This window comes from Watersipora subatra, chromosome 8 (genome assembly GCF_963576615.1).
Source record: "Watersipora subatra chromosome 8, tzWatSuba1.1, whole genome shotgun sequence".
Taxonomy (NCBI): Eukaryota; Metazoa; Bryozoa; class Gymnolaemata; order Cheilostomatida; family Watersiporidae; genus Watersipora; species Watersipora subatra.
The window spans coordinates 56,703,808-56,721,728 of NC_088715.1; the positions used below are offsets into that span (position 1 = coordinate 56,703,808).

The 17,921-nt window shown below is 36.5% G+C and overlaps 1 protein-coding gene across 1 annotated transcript in view; it reads right to left on the reverse strand.

Annotated features, from left to right (window-relative positions):
• Positions 1–342: 342 nt before the first annotated feature.
• The window catches only part of LOC137402769 (NEDD4-binding protein 2-like), a 77,908-nt gene continuing 60,329 nt past the window's right edge, over positions 343–17,921 (reverse strand). Inside the window, exons 24-31 of the mRNA XM_068089277.1 lie at positions 16,674–16,925; positions 14,692–14,935; positions 11,815–11,864; positions 9,924–10,087; positions 8,609–8,764; positions 4,648–4,813; positions 4,290–4,401; positions 343–472 (exon numbers count right to left, since the gene is read on the reverse strand). Coding sequence (XP_067945378.1) covers positions 430–472; positions 4,290–4,401; positions 4,648–4,813; positions 8,609–8,764; positions 9,924–10,087; positions 11,815–11,864; positions 14,692–14,935; positions 16,674–16,925 — 1,187 coding nt within the window. The 3' untranslated portion in view covers positions 343–429. The remainder of the gene's footprint in view (positions 473–4,289; positions 4,402–4,647; positions 4,814–8,608; positions 8,765–9,923; positions 10,088–11,814; positions 11,865–14,691; positions 14,936–16,673; positions 16,926–17,921) is intronic.

Consider the following 17,921-nt stretch of genomic DNA (forward strand, 5'->3'; position numbering starts at 1 on the left):
CGGCAAGAACTGTATGTATGCCATATATGCCATAACCGATCATGTGTGTGTATATATACATATAGATATATACATATAGATATATACACATATGTGTATATATCTATATGCATATATATACATGTGATAACTGATCATACACATGTAAAAATATTTTTTATGTAAATCTGTCACTTCGTAGCAAATAAAATAAAAATGCATGGCTATAAGAGGAATCATAAACGTTAATGGAAAAAATGCATTAAATTTTAAAAATGCACAAAATATGCAAAATATGGTTTGATGATAATATAATTACAATGCTGATTCGTCTAGCAAGGTTGAATAATAAAATACATCATACGCCATAAAATAATATTGCAACAAAAGTTTTTATGTATACAGGTAGGCCCTATATGTAACGCAACTGATTGAATGATATGAAATTTTTCATAGTGTGACTTTCATCATTCCTGGATTTTCCATTCGGTAGCTAAAATATAGGAACAGGAAATATTAGCATCACTAAAAGGTAGTTCAGCAACTCTAAAGCGATATGTAGAGTACAGGAGATTATCAGTGATGAGTAAAGAGCAAACCTCGAGTGAAACAAAGCATGTAGTAAGTAAGACAACTTCTTGAAGTTTATACCCAAGCCTACTGTTAGACATCGAACACATTCATGGGAGGCTCCCACAGTATACATACACTAAGTTAGCTACAACAACTTCATTGCCAAATGAAATGAGAATATCTTAACCAGTGTTGGAGTATTAAACAAAAATAATTGGGTATCTGCAAACACATTTATTAACTATTGTTGGTTTATTACAGATATAGAAGATGGTTGCCAAGACCTGATTGTGAACATGAAGAGAAACTCGTCTGTATGTAAGGAATTTTAAAATATCAAAACTTTGCTGGACGGACTAGAGTAGTTATAATGATGTAAGTACGTACACTGCCCATGTCTGACAAAACACTATCTGATAAATTGCAAACTTTCGGTAAATGAGCAAAACGTGTTTAGCATCAGCCGCGGCCTACGGTTGCTCGAGTCTAGTAAAGTTATATACCATTCTATCCAGAAGAGTGCACTCTACTCACTGAGAATTTTTAAAATTTTGTCCAAACTCTTTTCTTGCAAAAAAATAATGATAAAGTGTTTTGCCCGACAATCACTAATTGCTGTACTTTATCCCCATTGTTTGACATAACAACGCATCACTCTGATGCAGTGTTTCTCCAGACAATTAGCTATTTATTAGATGATGAACATAACTGACACAACACTTTATATTTACATTTAATGGTTTGATGCAGCTTACTACAGACCAAATTCATGTACAACTATTTATTTTCAACAATTACGATGTAATATGAAATGACTTGTAATAAAAATAATAATAAAACACAAAAATAACTTGCAATTTTTGTTCTGCAGTTTGTCGTACAATGTGGTACAAAATCTAGTTGGTCATGCCACGTTGTGCACTTTTTTAAACTATGTTTTCAACAATCATCTAATGCATGTAGATCAGGGTGTGTCAGCAATTAGTCATCCCGTGAGATAAGATCGGGTACATCTGAAGCATTAAGGTTGGACCAAAATCTATGTCTATTCGTTGGCATCAGTAGGCAGAGTTTTGCAACAATGTCAGTTTTCTTCTCAGCAGTAATGCCCTTGGCCTCTCTCTCATCATTAGTGGTTCGTCAGTTAGACTGTGCTTTTTTTCAAGAAATCCAACTCTTGAAACTGAGATCGATCATGCGATTTCTTGAGCCAAACTGATGAGCTGTTCTTTTGAAACTGAATCACTCTGCATTCAGCTAGGCGGGGGCAATCTTTACTTGACTTTGTCCTCCGACAAAGCAACGAAAATCTTCATTGACAGGAACCAGCACTGATATTTTCGAAACCCTGCTCGCACCCTCTATGAAGTCATTAAAGTCGTATACATTTTTCACTGCCTTCATTTCTCTTTCTACACCAGCATGCACTGTTTCTGCTGACATGAAGATGTGCCCAGCCTCAAGGTACTTGAAGGTGACTGTGTCAGCTTGCGTCTTTCCAGAATTCATAAGAATTACCATCGCAGTTATTAAATTCCAATTTTTGTTTTGCGCAGCACAATTGTCCATAAAATGAACAATAGAATCATAATCACCATGCGATTGACGGTAGAGCGATATGCAAGGATTGTATGACCGTATATGTGATTTTATGCGCTCAACATCGCTATCAGTCAAAGCATGGTGAGGAGTGGTCTTGCCTCGCTTGTCGGGTGTTGGGGCCAACAGGTATGGATCTGATTTTGGGAGCTCTTGTATGACAGAGCTGGATGTAGGATAACCGAAAGTAGCTAAGAAAAAAGCTTTGCAAACTTGGACTTTACTTCCATTGTCGGCAATTAGGTTGTACTTCACATACCAAGATCTGGAGGTACTTGAACAGTTTGTAGGTTGACGATCTAGCAAGCTCTACAACACTCCTTTTCGGTCATTCTAGCATTTTGAGACACCACTTTGGGCTGTATCACTCAAAGATCGTTTGTGGTTTACAGATATATTTGAATATACCATGTTCATGAAGCTGTGTAGTTGACTACTCGAGCCACATTTACCAGCTGACGTGGTAGAGGAAAACATAAAATATTAGTATTGCGTGTTTCTAACAAGCTTCAAATTGACACCTGAAAATCTCTTCATCACCAGAATTGGTCTGTGGAATCTTGTATCGAACCAGTACGGGTAATCTTATTAGACCCTAACATGATAGTTCTAACTGAAAGCAGTTAACACAATCATAGTGAGTGCGTTAAGATGCATTGTTTTGTCAGACATAACGTCTTGACGCAACAGTGATGCATTGTTTCACCAGGGTTGAAGCTACCCTAATGAATGATTTTTGAGCCAAAATATTTTAGGGCAAGAGAGGGAACAGTATTTAGATGTGAAATATGTAAAAAAGTGAAAATTGAAAATTTTTGAGATACAGTGTTTTGCCAGACATGGGCAGTACAGCCAAATCTCTACATGAGAAGTTACTTCATTCCGATGTATGTTTTGTATGTAAAGTGCATTTTATAGAATGCAAGAAGCTATATTATATCCAACACTGAATTAATAAAGTAATATTCACTTATTAAAAAAGACTTTCGGAGATATTTTACTTGAAATTAAGTGTAAGCTAGGAAATGTGTAAGTTCAGAAGTAAAAGTGGCAAAGGACTTTTGAGACAGTTGGATATATCTTTATTATATTATTGTTTTATTGTTAATTTTTCACAGCTTTATCACTCATATGAAACTTTCGATGTTTAGAAAAACCAAATGCCATGTATTGGAAACTACTTAGGACGTAGAGTGACACGCTTTTTTAAATTCTAAATTAAAAATTAAATTTAAATGCTATATCTTATGTTGAAAACTTTGTGTACCGAGGTGAGGACAAGGAGAGTTTTAGTTGTATTGTTAGTCTTCCAGATTAGAAGTGATTTTAATAGGATGATCAGTCGGTGAGAACTAGCTAGCACACTCGATCAGCATGCAGCAGAAACAATCTTCAAGTTTTTATGTCAATAAATATCTATGTCATAAATGATATCATGACACCAATTATATTGAACAGATTTGATAATGCTTGATTTGCAACATCAGCGCATGCCAATGCTTTACATTAACACAACATGCTGAAAGACTAAATATTAGCTGCAAGCCACGACAAGCAACTAAAAACCACCGCTGCCACCATGTTGTGTTCAACAGTTGAAAGTTATTCACAAGGCCTGAGTTACATTTACAAAATTTCAAACTCAAGTCTAATCTTACATTCTATAAAATCATGTCATGAATTATTTCTTGTTTCATTGTTTTGTTTTACGCCACCAGATATGCGTGTATGCACATATATGAGCATAACATGTTGGTGTTCGCTTCTGGCAAAAATGATAGGAATGAACAAGAAGTTTCACAACACAACAAGGCGTTAATCCTCTCTCACCGCATGATCAGCTTTTGCGTCTGATTTTATGCCTGCATCAAATATTCACAGTAGATAATTTTCCAAAGTCCTCAACTTTTGCAATAACTTTCTCATTGGAGAAGTTAAGTACAGGGTTACAAATGCATAATACATTTATTGCAGCACTGTTAATGTGTTTGTATGATGTACAAAAGAGCTATGACAATTGTATACCTATTTGACAGTACATGAAATCTTATTTTAGAAATGTCAAGTAGAATAGTGCACCAAGGAAGCTAACATAACTCTCGTTCAAGAAGAAACTGGACTGAGGATGGAATGCTCACCATATTTTGTTTCTGATAAGAAAATTTTCAACAGCCTGCTTTATTCTGGAGACTCCATTTTTACTCCTGTTCCCACGTCCAGTTATAACATTTACGTACTTTCTCGTTCCTTCTGCAAACCAACCAATCAAGGTAAGGCAGCTAGCAAGTATTAGGCTTGCTAGCTTAAAAAATAGCATGAACAGCAAAAGTGGTTGGTTTGATCTCATTTCAAACTTCACAACGCCTAGTTGCAACAAGACGAACAGGAAATCTTTCAAATACTTGGTAATGCTTTAATATTGAGATGAAAGATGAAATGCCACTCACACTCCACTGATAAAAAATACAGATAAAGGAAGCACTTCTGAGTACATACCATTGCGTAAGGTTTTGATTATCTCACTGACAACTTGTACAGCTTCATCAGCATGCAGACCATGAAGATCTACCTCTTCTTTATTTCTACTTGCATTGCTGTGGTTAAATATTTGGGTCGCTGCTGCCAAATTAGCTTCTCTGTACTTCTGGTAGTGAAGCTCTGCCTGAATGCAATAACCACCAATGAGTATGACTAGGGGAAGACGTCCATCAGAGAGGCACTCTTGTCTTGGATTGACATGGGTGCCGGTATTGTATCATCGGTTAATTCGGTATCAGTAACGGATAAAGATCGGTCAATTCTTATCACTTCACAAATACAATTCTTCCTGCCTTTAGGTCAAAATGATTTCAACCAAAAACTCATAAAAATGATGTAAAATTGGTAACATGATGCTACAGTAAGGTTGCTTGCTCACATAGATATCTCAGGCCTGCAGCTTGTACTTAGTGAGTGATATTTATATTCCATAGCAGATGAGTTATTGGCATTAATTCACTTAAGAGTTGGCATACCTCGCTGATGCAAACGTCCAGCAACAACAGAACCTAATTTTTTTGCTGCCGAAATACAAAATGTGCAGATTGTTGAGCCTATATTGTATGCTCTTAGAACTATTTCATTCTTAGTGTGAATTTATTAAACGTTCCACATAAACCCCTACTATTACTCGTATAATCAAATATGACTGAATGGTTGATATTAAAATGAGAAAGAGTTGTGGAAAGACTGAAAGAAAATTGTACGTGAAGCAACATCGAGTGACCAAATATGGACAGAGATTTTTAACATGTGAGATATGCACAGAGGTTAGTTAACCAGATGACAGTATTCAAAGTTAAACTTTTTCAACTCTTCCCTTGTTCTTTTAGCGACTGATATTGAATTCAACTGGTAATCCCGATGTTTACAGACTAAAAGATATCGATGCAAAGCAACACAGAAAATTTAAGCATATGCTAGAAATTCCCCTGTCATACAGCCCACGACCAATGTAATATTGGAAAAAAGAAAGGGTACTGATGGTTGAGAAATGCAATATTAGTAGTCAATGGCGCTGCAGTGCAATAGGATAACTGCAATGGTAGCTGTAATGTAGTGGGTGTGGGTGTTATATGCAACAAACAGCAATAATGAAAGGAAAAGATTATATGTTTATATCTCTCCCCCTGCAATAGGAGAAATGCAATATTGGCCAATATTAGAAGTAAAATGCACTGATATTATTAATATAGTAATAATAGAAAACCAATGCACAATTTTGTTTACATTTCAAAACGTCATAGCTAACAATATCAAGAAGTTGTGATATTTATATAGATTTTTAGAAAATATATTTAACAAAACTATTTAGAAAAAATAATAACGTTAACATATTGCCCATCATCGATGTTGTTAGTGTGACTAACACTTCAATAGTCATCCAAACTTATAATTAAATATTGTAATAATCTCATAAGAATTGTTAGAAAAAAATATCATCGTCATTTCCTTTACTTTCACTGCTTTGGACATCAGTTAGAATACCAAAGTACTCAAAAGTTTCCAAAATGTCAGTAGTTACTTTGAAATCAGCAAAAAAGAAATGATTTCAGTACTCCTACGTTAATTACAGAAACCTTCGAAAATTCGCTAATGCGAATTGGTGAAATGTGCACGTTATTCTTTCGTGAAATGCACACGACTTAATGGTTCTATTCTCTGTCGCTCGGCGTTTCAATTGCCGGTCTTAATTTTGATAAAAGTAAGGCTTAGCAAGTTTTAATGATTTTCGGCCAAATTAATCTGTCTATTTGTGTATAATCCGTTCAGATGGGTAAGTTTTAAGAATATGTCGACACTTTTCAAAGACTTAGTAATATATTTAAATAGGTTTATATGTGTTTTGTATCGTTATTATACTTAATCCTTTGACCAGGTATAAGCCCCCTAAAAACAACCGAAACTCGTGTAATTTATTTTCGAAAATTCAATAAAATCGGTATTTTATGAACATGCATAGCTCAAATCTTAAATTTATTTCTATGAACAAAAATTTTTGTACGTAAAAATTCATTCACATATCTACTACTCAAACAAAATACAACCATGTGCAATTGTCCCTGTATGAAATGCTTGGAAGCATTTTTTTCGGTAGAGTCAAACACTATAACGTAGCCGTGCGAGCCACCATAACGATCGTTTTCTCTGTATATTCCCAAGTATATTAAAAGTCCAAAAAGTTTACATCACTTCTATCATTTGAATTATTTTTATTCTGATCAGACAAAAAATCACTAACGATCGCAGGATCAAATAATCTTTTATTTTACCGTTTTGAAAGTCGAGCCGATGTTGACTGGTTTTTCCAACTTTTATTCTTTTCCAAAGAGGCACGATTTGTTTAGCTTTTAGCACAAAGCAATGCCTCTCAGATAATCGTTTCATATTGTAAATCATCGACCGATATCTTGTTGATGATATTTAAAACTTACTAGTGTTTATATCCTTTGTTTAACGTTACTAGGCGACAGCTTTATAAACGTCTACCGAAATCGACATAAATGTCGTTTCCCCACGCAACTGGTAAACGACATTTTGGTCGTTTCCCCTGCCAAAGGGTTAAACGACTCCACAGAAAAATGGTTAAATTTGTTGATGAGATTTCGATACAAGGGTTTGCGACGTTGTTGATGAATAATTTTCATGAGTTGTGTGCGTATGCATTTATCATAAAAACTCTCAAATATTCGCTTCGCTCATTTGGTCGTGGGATTACAGGAGAAGTGTTAATTAAGCGTAACGCTATGAATTCTTTAGTTATACAAGAATACTACATGTATAAGCTTGGCAGGCTATAATTATTCTCTCTTCATAGAAGATAATTGGAAAGACTATATAGTTACTTCACACTAAACAGTAGCGAAAAAGTCTCCATTTGCTGATATAACGAGCGTTCAAAAGCAAGTACAAGAAGTCGTAGCCTTACGACTGCGTTTGGTTCCAGCTGGCCGATCGTAAGACGTATATTCTGTCGATTCTGATCTAACCTAAATGCATATTGGCTTACTAAACACATACTTGAAGGCAGTTTCAGTATGAATTTTTAGTAAACTTTCAACTAAGATTTTACCATTTATCTGTTTGCGAATCCGGTTTACCATAACGGATAACGCTGAATTCGCCATGACGAGCAACATATATCTCTTAATAACGTATATAATCAGTACACAAATCGCCAAATTTTAATTTCGAGAAAAATTATTGTTGATATTGTGTGGCAGTCAAAATTTGCCATAATGAAAAGAATGTGGAACGGCTTTTGCTATGCCTCACACTGAGCTGCCTGACCTTTCGACGGACATATTCGTAAACTCAGGAAGACGATGTCGCATAGATCATAAGGCTCATAAGATACTCACTGTATAAATTTTCATCACTTGTCAATGATTTGAACGGCATCATCAAAATTTACTACAATAAAGAGCTGAGCATGCCTGTCCATCTTTCTGAAGCCAGACACAGTCCTCCAATACGTGAGCCAATAGACCACCTTACCGCATTTTAGAATAATTGTGCACGGTACTAGATTTATATAAAGGGGAAAACACGCACCAAGCTGACTGTTTTCTTACACTGAGCGTTATTTTATATTCAAAGGAATTTAAAAAATGTCTGACACTCGAAGAATGAATGTCATCAATAGTGTTACCCAGTCTTTACTGAAGTAAGAGCTCTATCTGTCTGTCTGTCCGATACTATGCTAAGAGTGTTAGGAAAAAAGATTCCCTCGAAGGGCAATTGAACTTAGGCATCCAAGTTTTGCAGCCAAGCACACTACCAAAAAAGTCATTAGTAGTGAACCAAAGAATAATTTTGCACATAATTATTACATGTGCTGATATCTCTCAGCACCCAGGACTACTAGCATCCTAGTCATCGTAAAAAGCAGAGAGAAATGTGAGCCCAGCTAGTTTACCTGCTCTGCATAATAGCTGCCTACTGGGAACTTTCTTTTGCTGTTTGCTAATGCTGCCTTCTCCAGAAACTCCTTTCGCTGCTTCATGTGTAAGTTGGCTTCGGCTCTGTAGTCCACATAGTCAGCATTGCTTGCATACTCTTCCACATCAAACCACTAAAATAGTAGCGGTGCATGACAGAGTGATTGCTGCATTCCAAAGCCTTGCGCATGGCTTGATGCTTGACTGCATGTACTACTTGAACCAGCATTGCAGGGCTTCTCATTCCATGAAACACAAAAGTATCGTTGAATTGAAATTGCATAAACCAATAATTATAAAAGGAGCACGAAACAAAGATGAGTGGTTATCAGCTAACACATTTCTTAACTACTTTTTCTGTATAACAGATAATACGCTGGTTGACAAGACTGGATTGTCAATATGAAGAGAATTCCATTTGTATGTAAGTGATTTGAAATATTTAAACTTTGCTGGACAGTCTAAATGTAAGTATGATCGCAACTCCATATATGAAGTTAATTTGTTTCGAGATCCGTTTTGTATGTTAAACCTATCTTATGTTGAAGCAAGTATTCCCATAGCAATACACTATAAGCCCTTTAATTTGTTCAACAGCCCAAACACTTATGATACGTTTTTAATATATACACAGACAATTAGACAATGTATTAAAACAAGTGCATTATATAGAATTATGCAAAAGATTAGCAATTTTTTATTGAATGTTTTGGTAATGAAAAATGGAAATGGCATTCGCAAATGATGCACAAGAAAATGTCGTGCAAGCTACTCCATTTTGAACGTTCTTCCATACTTCAGCCGTTTCTAATTTGAAAGCATGCCGCTAACAGAGACAGGAGTGCGCCGCTATGACTTGTAGCATAGAATTCGTCATCTGTTTTAACAAAGTGCCAGCCTCAATCCGCAAAAAGTTAATGTCCTTCAAAACACTTCACTCAGTAAGTCAATGTGCGCACAACTCCAAATCTGTGTCATGGAAGCGTTGTGAATTAGCAGTGTGCTCTTTATGCTCCTGATGTCTATAATGACTGAACTGAATGCATTTGTTCACAGCTTGACTTAAATCAAAATGATCTCAGATTGATGCTTTGTGCGCTACGCAGAACTGAAGAATGGAAAGACTAACTTCTGCCCTCTAAATTCATAAAGATGCAATATACTACATCAAAACAACACTTTTATTTATGTCCATATATCACTGGTGCTATACAAGCAATCCAAGAGCAACGATATCATCTCAGCCTCTTCAGTGCTTCTGCCTTCCAGATATTAGTGTTAGCCTGAGCTCACCTGATCTTCATGCTCCGAGGATGACACGTCCCTCCCAGGGGTTGACTCCCTGCTACTCAGGGTACCATTAGACAAGACCCGAGGAGGGCTCTCATTTGACCTCCCTACTAGGTTGTACCTTCCTTTAGTTTCACTGGCTATGGCGGTGCTAGCCAAGGTTGGCCCTGCAACAGGAAATAGCAAATTGAAGGTGAGAGTGACATGAATAGCCATCAATCGTAAAGAAGCAGCAAAAAGAAAGGTGCAGACACTATCAGTTGGATAAGGAATAGGGAAACTGACAGAATTTCCTGTTTTTGTTGTATATATACTTAATAGTCTTAAAATAGTTTTATAAAAAAAATTATTTTGTATTACTAAAAAGCATTTACAGGGTGGTTAGCTTGTACTCTATGCGGCAGCATCATTTTAAAATCCTTGTTATCCTAGCAAGCATAAATAATTATATCAAAAAGCCAATATTTAAATACTAAAGATCTTAGCCATGTGATATACTAAAACAAATCCAGTTAGCGTTAGGGGTTAAAAAAATTACTCTGATAAAAAAATTTCAAACTGTCAGCAGGATGTCACTTGATAATTGCGGGTTTCATTAGCATACTGCGTGTAGAGGTAGGCTTACCTACTGCCCCTCAAACGACATTAGGGAGGTTAAGCCCTAGAGATATAATGCATCAACAAACAACTCACTAGAGCCCGTGTGAAGTACTCGTGACCTCAGTCAGATCTATGCAGCAGGGCTATAATAATAGTGGTGGTAGCAGTTCATTTACAACACTTAATAAAAAGTGGCTGGATGCCTGTATGAAATGCCACCCTACGCCATCAGAGACGGTCATGAATATGGTTTGAACTGCCGACTTCACAAACCTAAGCCCACAACCCACCCACCTGCACCATTTTGTCAGCAAATTTAGACTAGAGTGTCTTTCAGCAGACTCAACAGCGTAACCCATAGAATAAGTGTAAAAGATACGTGTTCCAAAAGCTCTAATAGTTGACTTTTAAAATAAAGCAGTAATAATCGTTATTAAATCTGAAACTAAAACATAAAACAACTTCTGCAATCACTGGTTGATTCTATTTCTTCATCGATTGACTTCTGTCAGCACGAATTTGACAATTTACATTACACATTACTAGTAGTTGTCTTGTTTTGAGACAGATTATTGAAAATTTCTTCAAAATTTAAATGATGTTCATTTTTAAACATAAGTAATTTTATTACAAGTCCTAAATTTGCATGAAATGTTCAATTATCAAGTCCTTATATAGCAACTGGATGATATATATATAGCAACTCACAGAAGAGAACACACAGAAGAGTTGTAAATCTACCTCTGTATTTAGTATATTCAATTATGTACAATTCATACACATGTATATAAGTAGGAACTAATTATATACATGTGTATGTAACAAAATCTTACAGCTAGCAGATATACATAAAACATGGCTAAAGCTTTAATATTTGTTAGTAAGACTGGTAGGGATCTGTAGTATACAAATAGAATTATTGGCTGCGCATGACAATATACTAATTAGGTGTGTGTGCGTGCGTGTCTGTGGTGTGTGTGTGTGCATGCATGTCTGTGGTGTGTGTGTGGGGTGTGTGTGTGTGTGTCTGTGGTGTGTGTGCGTGTGTGTGCGCGTGTGTGCGCGTGTGTGAGACACATCAACTTATGTTGTCCATCTACTTGGCTAAGTACACTATATGTATTGGATACATTTCGATAGATGTCTATACAACAGATTCCTATAGTGGCCATCTTAGATTATGAGAGGTCTATAAAACTCAGAACTATGGACGCTGACAAGATATAATTTAACAGCTCGTGGTTCTGTTTGTGCTAAATCTTATGCGCACATAAAACAAGAAATATCTTGTTACCTTGACCTTGATGGGCACTCAGGAATTCTACTGTCTGCTCCAGATTGTATCTAAAACAGACATGGCCACAGTAGGTTAGGTTTATAGAACTAAAGCTACAAGGTTTTGCTCACAGTTTGAATGTGATTTTCCTAAACACATAATTCTTAAAACCAACCATGTAGATACCTCAACTAATGACCTATATGTAAGATCCTTACATTACATTAAACTTAATTCTTATTTTGTTCCAATTTCAGTCTTTTACTTCTTTGCTTTCAGTTTGGTCCTTTTTGTCTCACTTTTTGACCCGTTTTCACCTTCACTTTTAGCCGACCTTTTTAAAACTTTTGAAACTGATCCAATGAAAAAGACCGAGTGATGCTGTTCTCGTAAACAGCCTCTCGCATACTCAGCCAGCTAGCAGCCGCATCAAAAACCATCTCGTGCTCTTATAGCTCAAATCAGTCTCGTATTTGATGGCAAAAATTTGCTCAGAATTTTCTTCATATCTCAAATTGCTCTTATGTTGGGACACTCAAATATCAAGGTATGACTCTATTGGTCAATGCTAAGTATGTGTCGCAGTTATTGCCACTATTTTTAGCCTGTTATGGAGATGCTAACCACTAGACCAGATACAGCTTACAGCACATTCTCTCGTTGAATTTCAAAAGGGCAAAACAGCTATTTGTAAGTATGAAGAAAAGTGAGGTAGTTGGTAGCCATTGGTTAATGTCAAATGGTAGCAATTCGTTTTTCGAAAACACAGAAAGAGTTACAAACTAACAACAAAAACACTGGTGGGGCAGGAGGTCAGTGCGCTGTGTGGTATGATATGGTCTGTCAGTTCAAGCTGTCTCTCGAGTGATTTATTCTTGCAGTATGACAAAGACATTTCGTTAGTAGATGTTTGGAACATAAAATTCTACTGGAAATTAAAAAACACAAGCCCTAGTGGCACACAGACTGCTACTAAACCTTGCCTCGAGTTAACACATAGATTGACCAATAAGGATTGGTCTCAGTCGTATGATGCCATAATACTCTTGCTGGATTTATCAGTGCTGTGGTTAAAGGTTAAAGGTTAAAGAATTGTGAGGATGTGTATTGTAACACGGATAATCAACGATTTGTGATAGCAACATCATTTGTGCAACTATTTGCATTGCTATAAGGCGCTCAAAGAAAAAATAAATGCTACACATTAAAGATAAAAACAGTAAAATATACAAGTATTATAAGTTAATGATATATAGACGTTAACCGATACAAAAAAAGATCTCAACATACTTAATTACGAAAAATATTATCTCAAAAGTTTCATAAACAACTTCAATCGATATAAATGGCTTTCGTACACATTTCGCAAGGGAAAATATATTTGTTCACATATAACAGTTGCTTGGGCGAAGTTCTGCTGTGACCATCGTTGAAAAGTTAATCTTGGTCGCAACTAGCAAGCGTTTGAAACTAATAAAATAAAACAGAGATCATTACAATCTACTATTTTAGCCAATCGCAGATGCAACAGTTTTATTTTTCCAAACGTAGAGCAACATGTTCGTTTTGACACGACGCATCAACAATGCATGGCCAAGACATGATCATCGAGTAAGCTATGTAAAAGGCATATTAGGTGTGAAGCCAGGTGTTTAGGCTTACACATTATAAATACTACCAAAAGAAAAGCCCTCATTTGTCCAAGATTTAGATTAAAATTCGAGTAACTTAAATTACAACTGTGAAAGATCCCACTAGTCTATTTCTCATCTGACTAGCGCTTGAGAGAATGTGAAACCACATCTGATGAGAGCTTGAGAGAATGTGAAACCACATCTGATGAGAGCTTGAGAGAATGTGAAACCACATCTGATGAGAGCTTGAGAGAATGTGAAACTACATCTGACAAGAGCTTGAGAGAATGTGAAACTACATCTGATGAGAGCTTGAGAGAATGTGAAACTACATCTGATGAGAGCTTGAGAGAATGTGAAACCACATCTGATGAGAGCTTGAGAGAATGTGAAACCACATCTGATGAGAGCTTGAGAGAATGTGAAACTACATCTGATGAGAGCTTGAGAGAATGTGAAACTACATCTGATGAGAGCTTGAGAGAATGTGAAACCACATCTGATGAGAGCTTGAGAGAATGTGAAACCACATCTGATGAGAGCTTGAGAGAATGTGAAACCACATCTGATGAGAGCTTGAGAGAATGTGAAACCACATCTGATGAGAGCTTGAGAGAATGTGAAACCACATCTGATGAGAGCTTGAGAGAATGTGAAACTACATCTGACAAGAGCTTGAGAGAATGTGAAACTACATCTGACAAGAGCTTGAGAGAATGTGAAACCACATCTGATGAGAGCTTGAGAGAATGTGAAACTATTTTCATATGAAAGAGCTAGGGCTGAAGCAGACTGGAGGCAGAATGTGCTGTGAAGTGCTGATACTATCATCCGCCATGCAGTATATCCTCTATAAAGCATACAGTAAGGATTAAACATAAATGTGAGTGTAATGTTTCTTTCTTGACTTTTATACAAATAAGTTTTATTATTTTCGAAGTATTTCTAATTCTGAATAATGCAGTATTTTAAGATCAACCAGTTTTTGTTAAAAGTCAAACTATTTCTATTTGGGTTCCATTTTGAAGCACACATTTTGACGATCCTCCACCCAATCATGACAACGCAGCAGGCATAAATATCAAGCACTCCTGATACACATGGTTATGCTAGTAGTGAACACTAGCATCAGCCGCAGCATCCACACCCGTTGCTTCGCTGTCGAATTTGCATGATATTTTTCAAATACGTTTCAGCCTTAGCGCTAAAAGTAGCAAAAACAACAGCAATTCCCATAGGGTGGCATGAAAAGGTCGCTTACCTACAGCTCTTGAAGACCTCATCCACGAAGGCCTTGTCAACACCAGCAAACATCTCGTGAAGTTTCTGAAGTTTAAGCTTTGCGGAGAGATTTGGCTTGTGCTGTTTTGATACTTCCTCTGCCATCAGAGAGCGGGCATACTGCTCGTCAGCTATAATGGCAAGCTTCTGCTTGGACGTTGATTGGCTGGCCTTAATGACATCCATCAAGTCTTCAGTCTGCAACCTACGAGCCAGCTCCTCATCTGCGAGGAACATTCCAAAACATTCGATAGGTTCGCTTTTAGGAATATTTAATGTTGCAAAGTTTTCAAACAGCCATAGTGTAACAATGGTGGCACCAGTGCCGAGGCACTACTTTAGGCTAACAAGCAAATCATGTTTCCATAGGGCGCTATAGTAGAGCAATGGTTGTGCGACGCCCTATGTCAAGGTTTAAGAGGTCAAAGACAAAACAAACCATGGATTTTCAAAAAAAAAGCAAGACCTATGCATAAGTGTGACGTCGTTTTCATAGCACAAAGATGGAGTATTTCATGGATGTTTCGCTTTTAAATAGCGACATTGAATCACGACAAAATGATAGCGACACGGTTGTTTCCATGAAGGTATTGCAGCACGACATGGAGGTGTGTTGCTATGCTGTATCCCTGCATGGAAACTTAGTATACGCATGTAGCTTGAATAACTAAATACGATTGAACTAATGATGGGCACACTAAACAACTTAAATTAACGTTCTGATGATGAAAATAACCACGTATTTATTGATTAATATAATTATCGCTCTTGCCTGGTCTTGCTAGTAAGAACAGAGTTAAAATATACAGTAGACACTCCAATAACGTACACATTTTAAAACGTAAATTCCAAATAACGTAAAAAATTTATGCAAAGTTTTTCGTACTACTTAAAAAATTTCATATAACGTAACGTGTCAAGTAGGGGCAACTTCATAAATTCGATTTGAAAGGCAACGTATCTTACTGCACTTGTGAGAGAAAAAATGACATACGTATAGCGTTACACGTGTTATATATACAACTTCCACGACATTCTAGTTCGTCGTGATAGATCGTCAGATGTTTTGACAAAACGGAGAATAGGTAGCTGCGCATTTGTAAGAAATATTTGAAGGCAATCGATTGGTGTATGTGTTACAGCGTCGGTCTACCAATCTGTTGTCATTAGTTGGGAGTATTGCCGAAAGTTATCTTTTATCCTAACGATAACCCCTAGATACAAAAAGACGACTGACAGGTAGACACCGCTCTTTTTATAGTAAAAATATCTTTTTGTTTTGCTTTATTGTAGGCGTTTAAAATATTTGTTATTAGTATTACTTTGCAGAATAGACTTTGCTGTCTAGAAAGATGAACAAACCGGCATATATGAATGGCGAAAATGTGCGCTCCCCATAAACTTATTGTAAAATTACGCAATCAGAGTCTATAAAACCAGTGAAATTGATCAGAAAAAGGAGACAAGTTGTTGATGCAAACTAATAATGCTGCAGTGCAGCCAACAAATTAAAAAGTCAAGTCTAGTTTTTTTTGTATGGCCAAAGGTGTGAGTTTAAAAAATCTTCGAACGGATTAGGCAATTTACATTAGTTTACTGTTTGTATAACCTAAAATCCCTACAACATAAACGTTCCTGGAACGGATTATTTAGGTTGTAGGAGCGTCTACTGTATATGGATTCACACAGCACAAGGTATAAACGACTCTCAATTTCATTGTAGCTCAAGATTCAACAGGTTGAGCTTCACAGTGGGTCCTCCATAAAACTTTTCTCATTGCGGATACTAACTGTACAGATGGCTGTTAATGACATGTATTTTCCGTGCAGCTGTAGAGAAAGAGTCTATCGTATGTTCTGCGAGCCTATGATCTACGGCAACAATAATTTTACTCAGTTCACAGGCTAGTTATGTAATGAATTATTTATATTTGCCTGCAGATCCAAAGTCTATCAACTCACCCTCCTGCGCATAAGCCGGAGGAGCATCAACATTGTCCACAATGGTCCAATCAGCACCTAAAGAATTGATGATGTCACCAGTAACCAAACCGACCGGCCCTCTAGAAGCCTCAAGACCATTAGCTTGGTGAACTTGAGCATCAACAGAGACGTGCGTATGTTGGGCACCTTGCTGTGTGCGTAGTGATGCTTTGGGGCTCAAACGTCTCTTCCTCTGACGCCGAGGTGGTCTAACAGGGAGCACAGGCCGAGCTGTGGTTAAGAAGAAAATAGCCCATGAATATTATAAACAAACCAGCTATCAGGTTCACAGGCTAGCTGGAACTGTTAACAGAATTTTAGCATTAGTACGATCATGTCAACCCATTAGTTTTATAAATTGGTAACAGCACCTTTCAAGGAACTGGGCAATAAAAATTAGATGCCCTAGTTATAGGATGGGCAGTTTGAATACTATACGTATACACTGTACACTGCATGATATCTAGAAATACCCTTGAAATATAAGTATATAAGTATAATAATATATAATATCAGTATCGCTGTACGATTCAAGATTCTGAAATATGTAGTGGTATAAGCACTCTGTGATATAGGTTGGTGATATTAACCTAAAAAACATTTTCTTCGTGTAATTACCTTCTCTTGACTTTGATTTGATCTTAACTTTCTTTCACTGGCCAATGCTGCCAATGCTGCCAAAAGTGAATCAGACTGCGAAACTAATAAAAATAAACAGTAATTTAAAAAGAAACTCATATGATACAAGGACGCTCTACATATATAAAAATTTGAGAATTCAATGGCATTTAAAAAGAATTCTCATTGATATAGGGATGTTCTAAATATAGGATGGACAAGATGCTTGTCTAGTGTCCTCCACTGCAATTGTTTGCAGGGTTTAGCTATCACATGGTTAGTTAGGTATACGGGATAGTGTGTTAGGGTACTTTTGACAGCAGAAATTCAGAAATATCGAAAGTTTATTGAACCGAGGATCTCCGAACATTGGTCACAATTCTCTTTTTCATCTGACCGGATGTAGTATTATTTTTTTTGAAGAAAAGATTTTCACTAAGAAACGATAACAGCCATTTGAGACGTAATAATTTTTGCTTGTTTGATGGGGAAGATTAAAAGAATCTACAAACTACGAGTATAAATGAACCATTTTAGCTAAAGAGCTAATGAAGCTAAAAACATACACAATGTTTGGAGTATACTATATGCTTCAACTTATATTATATT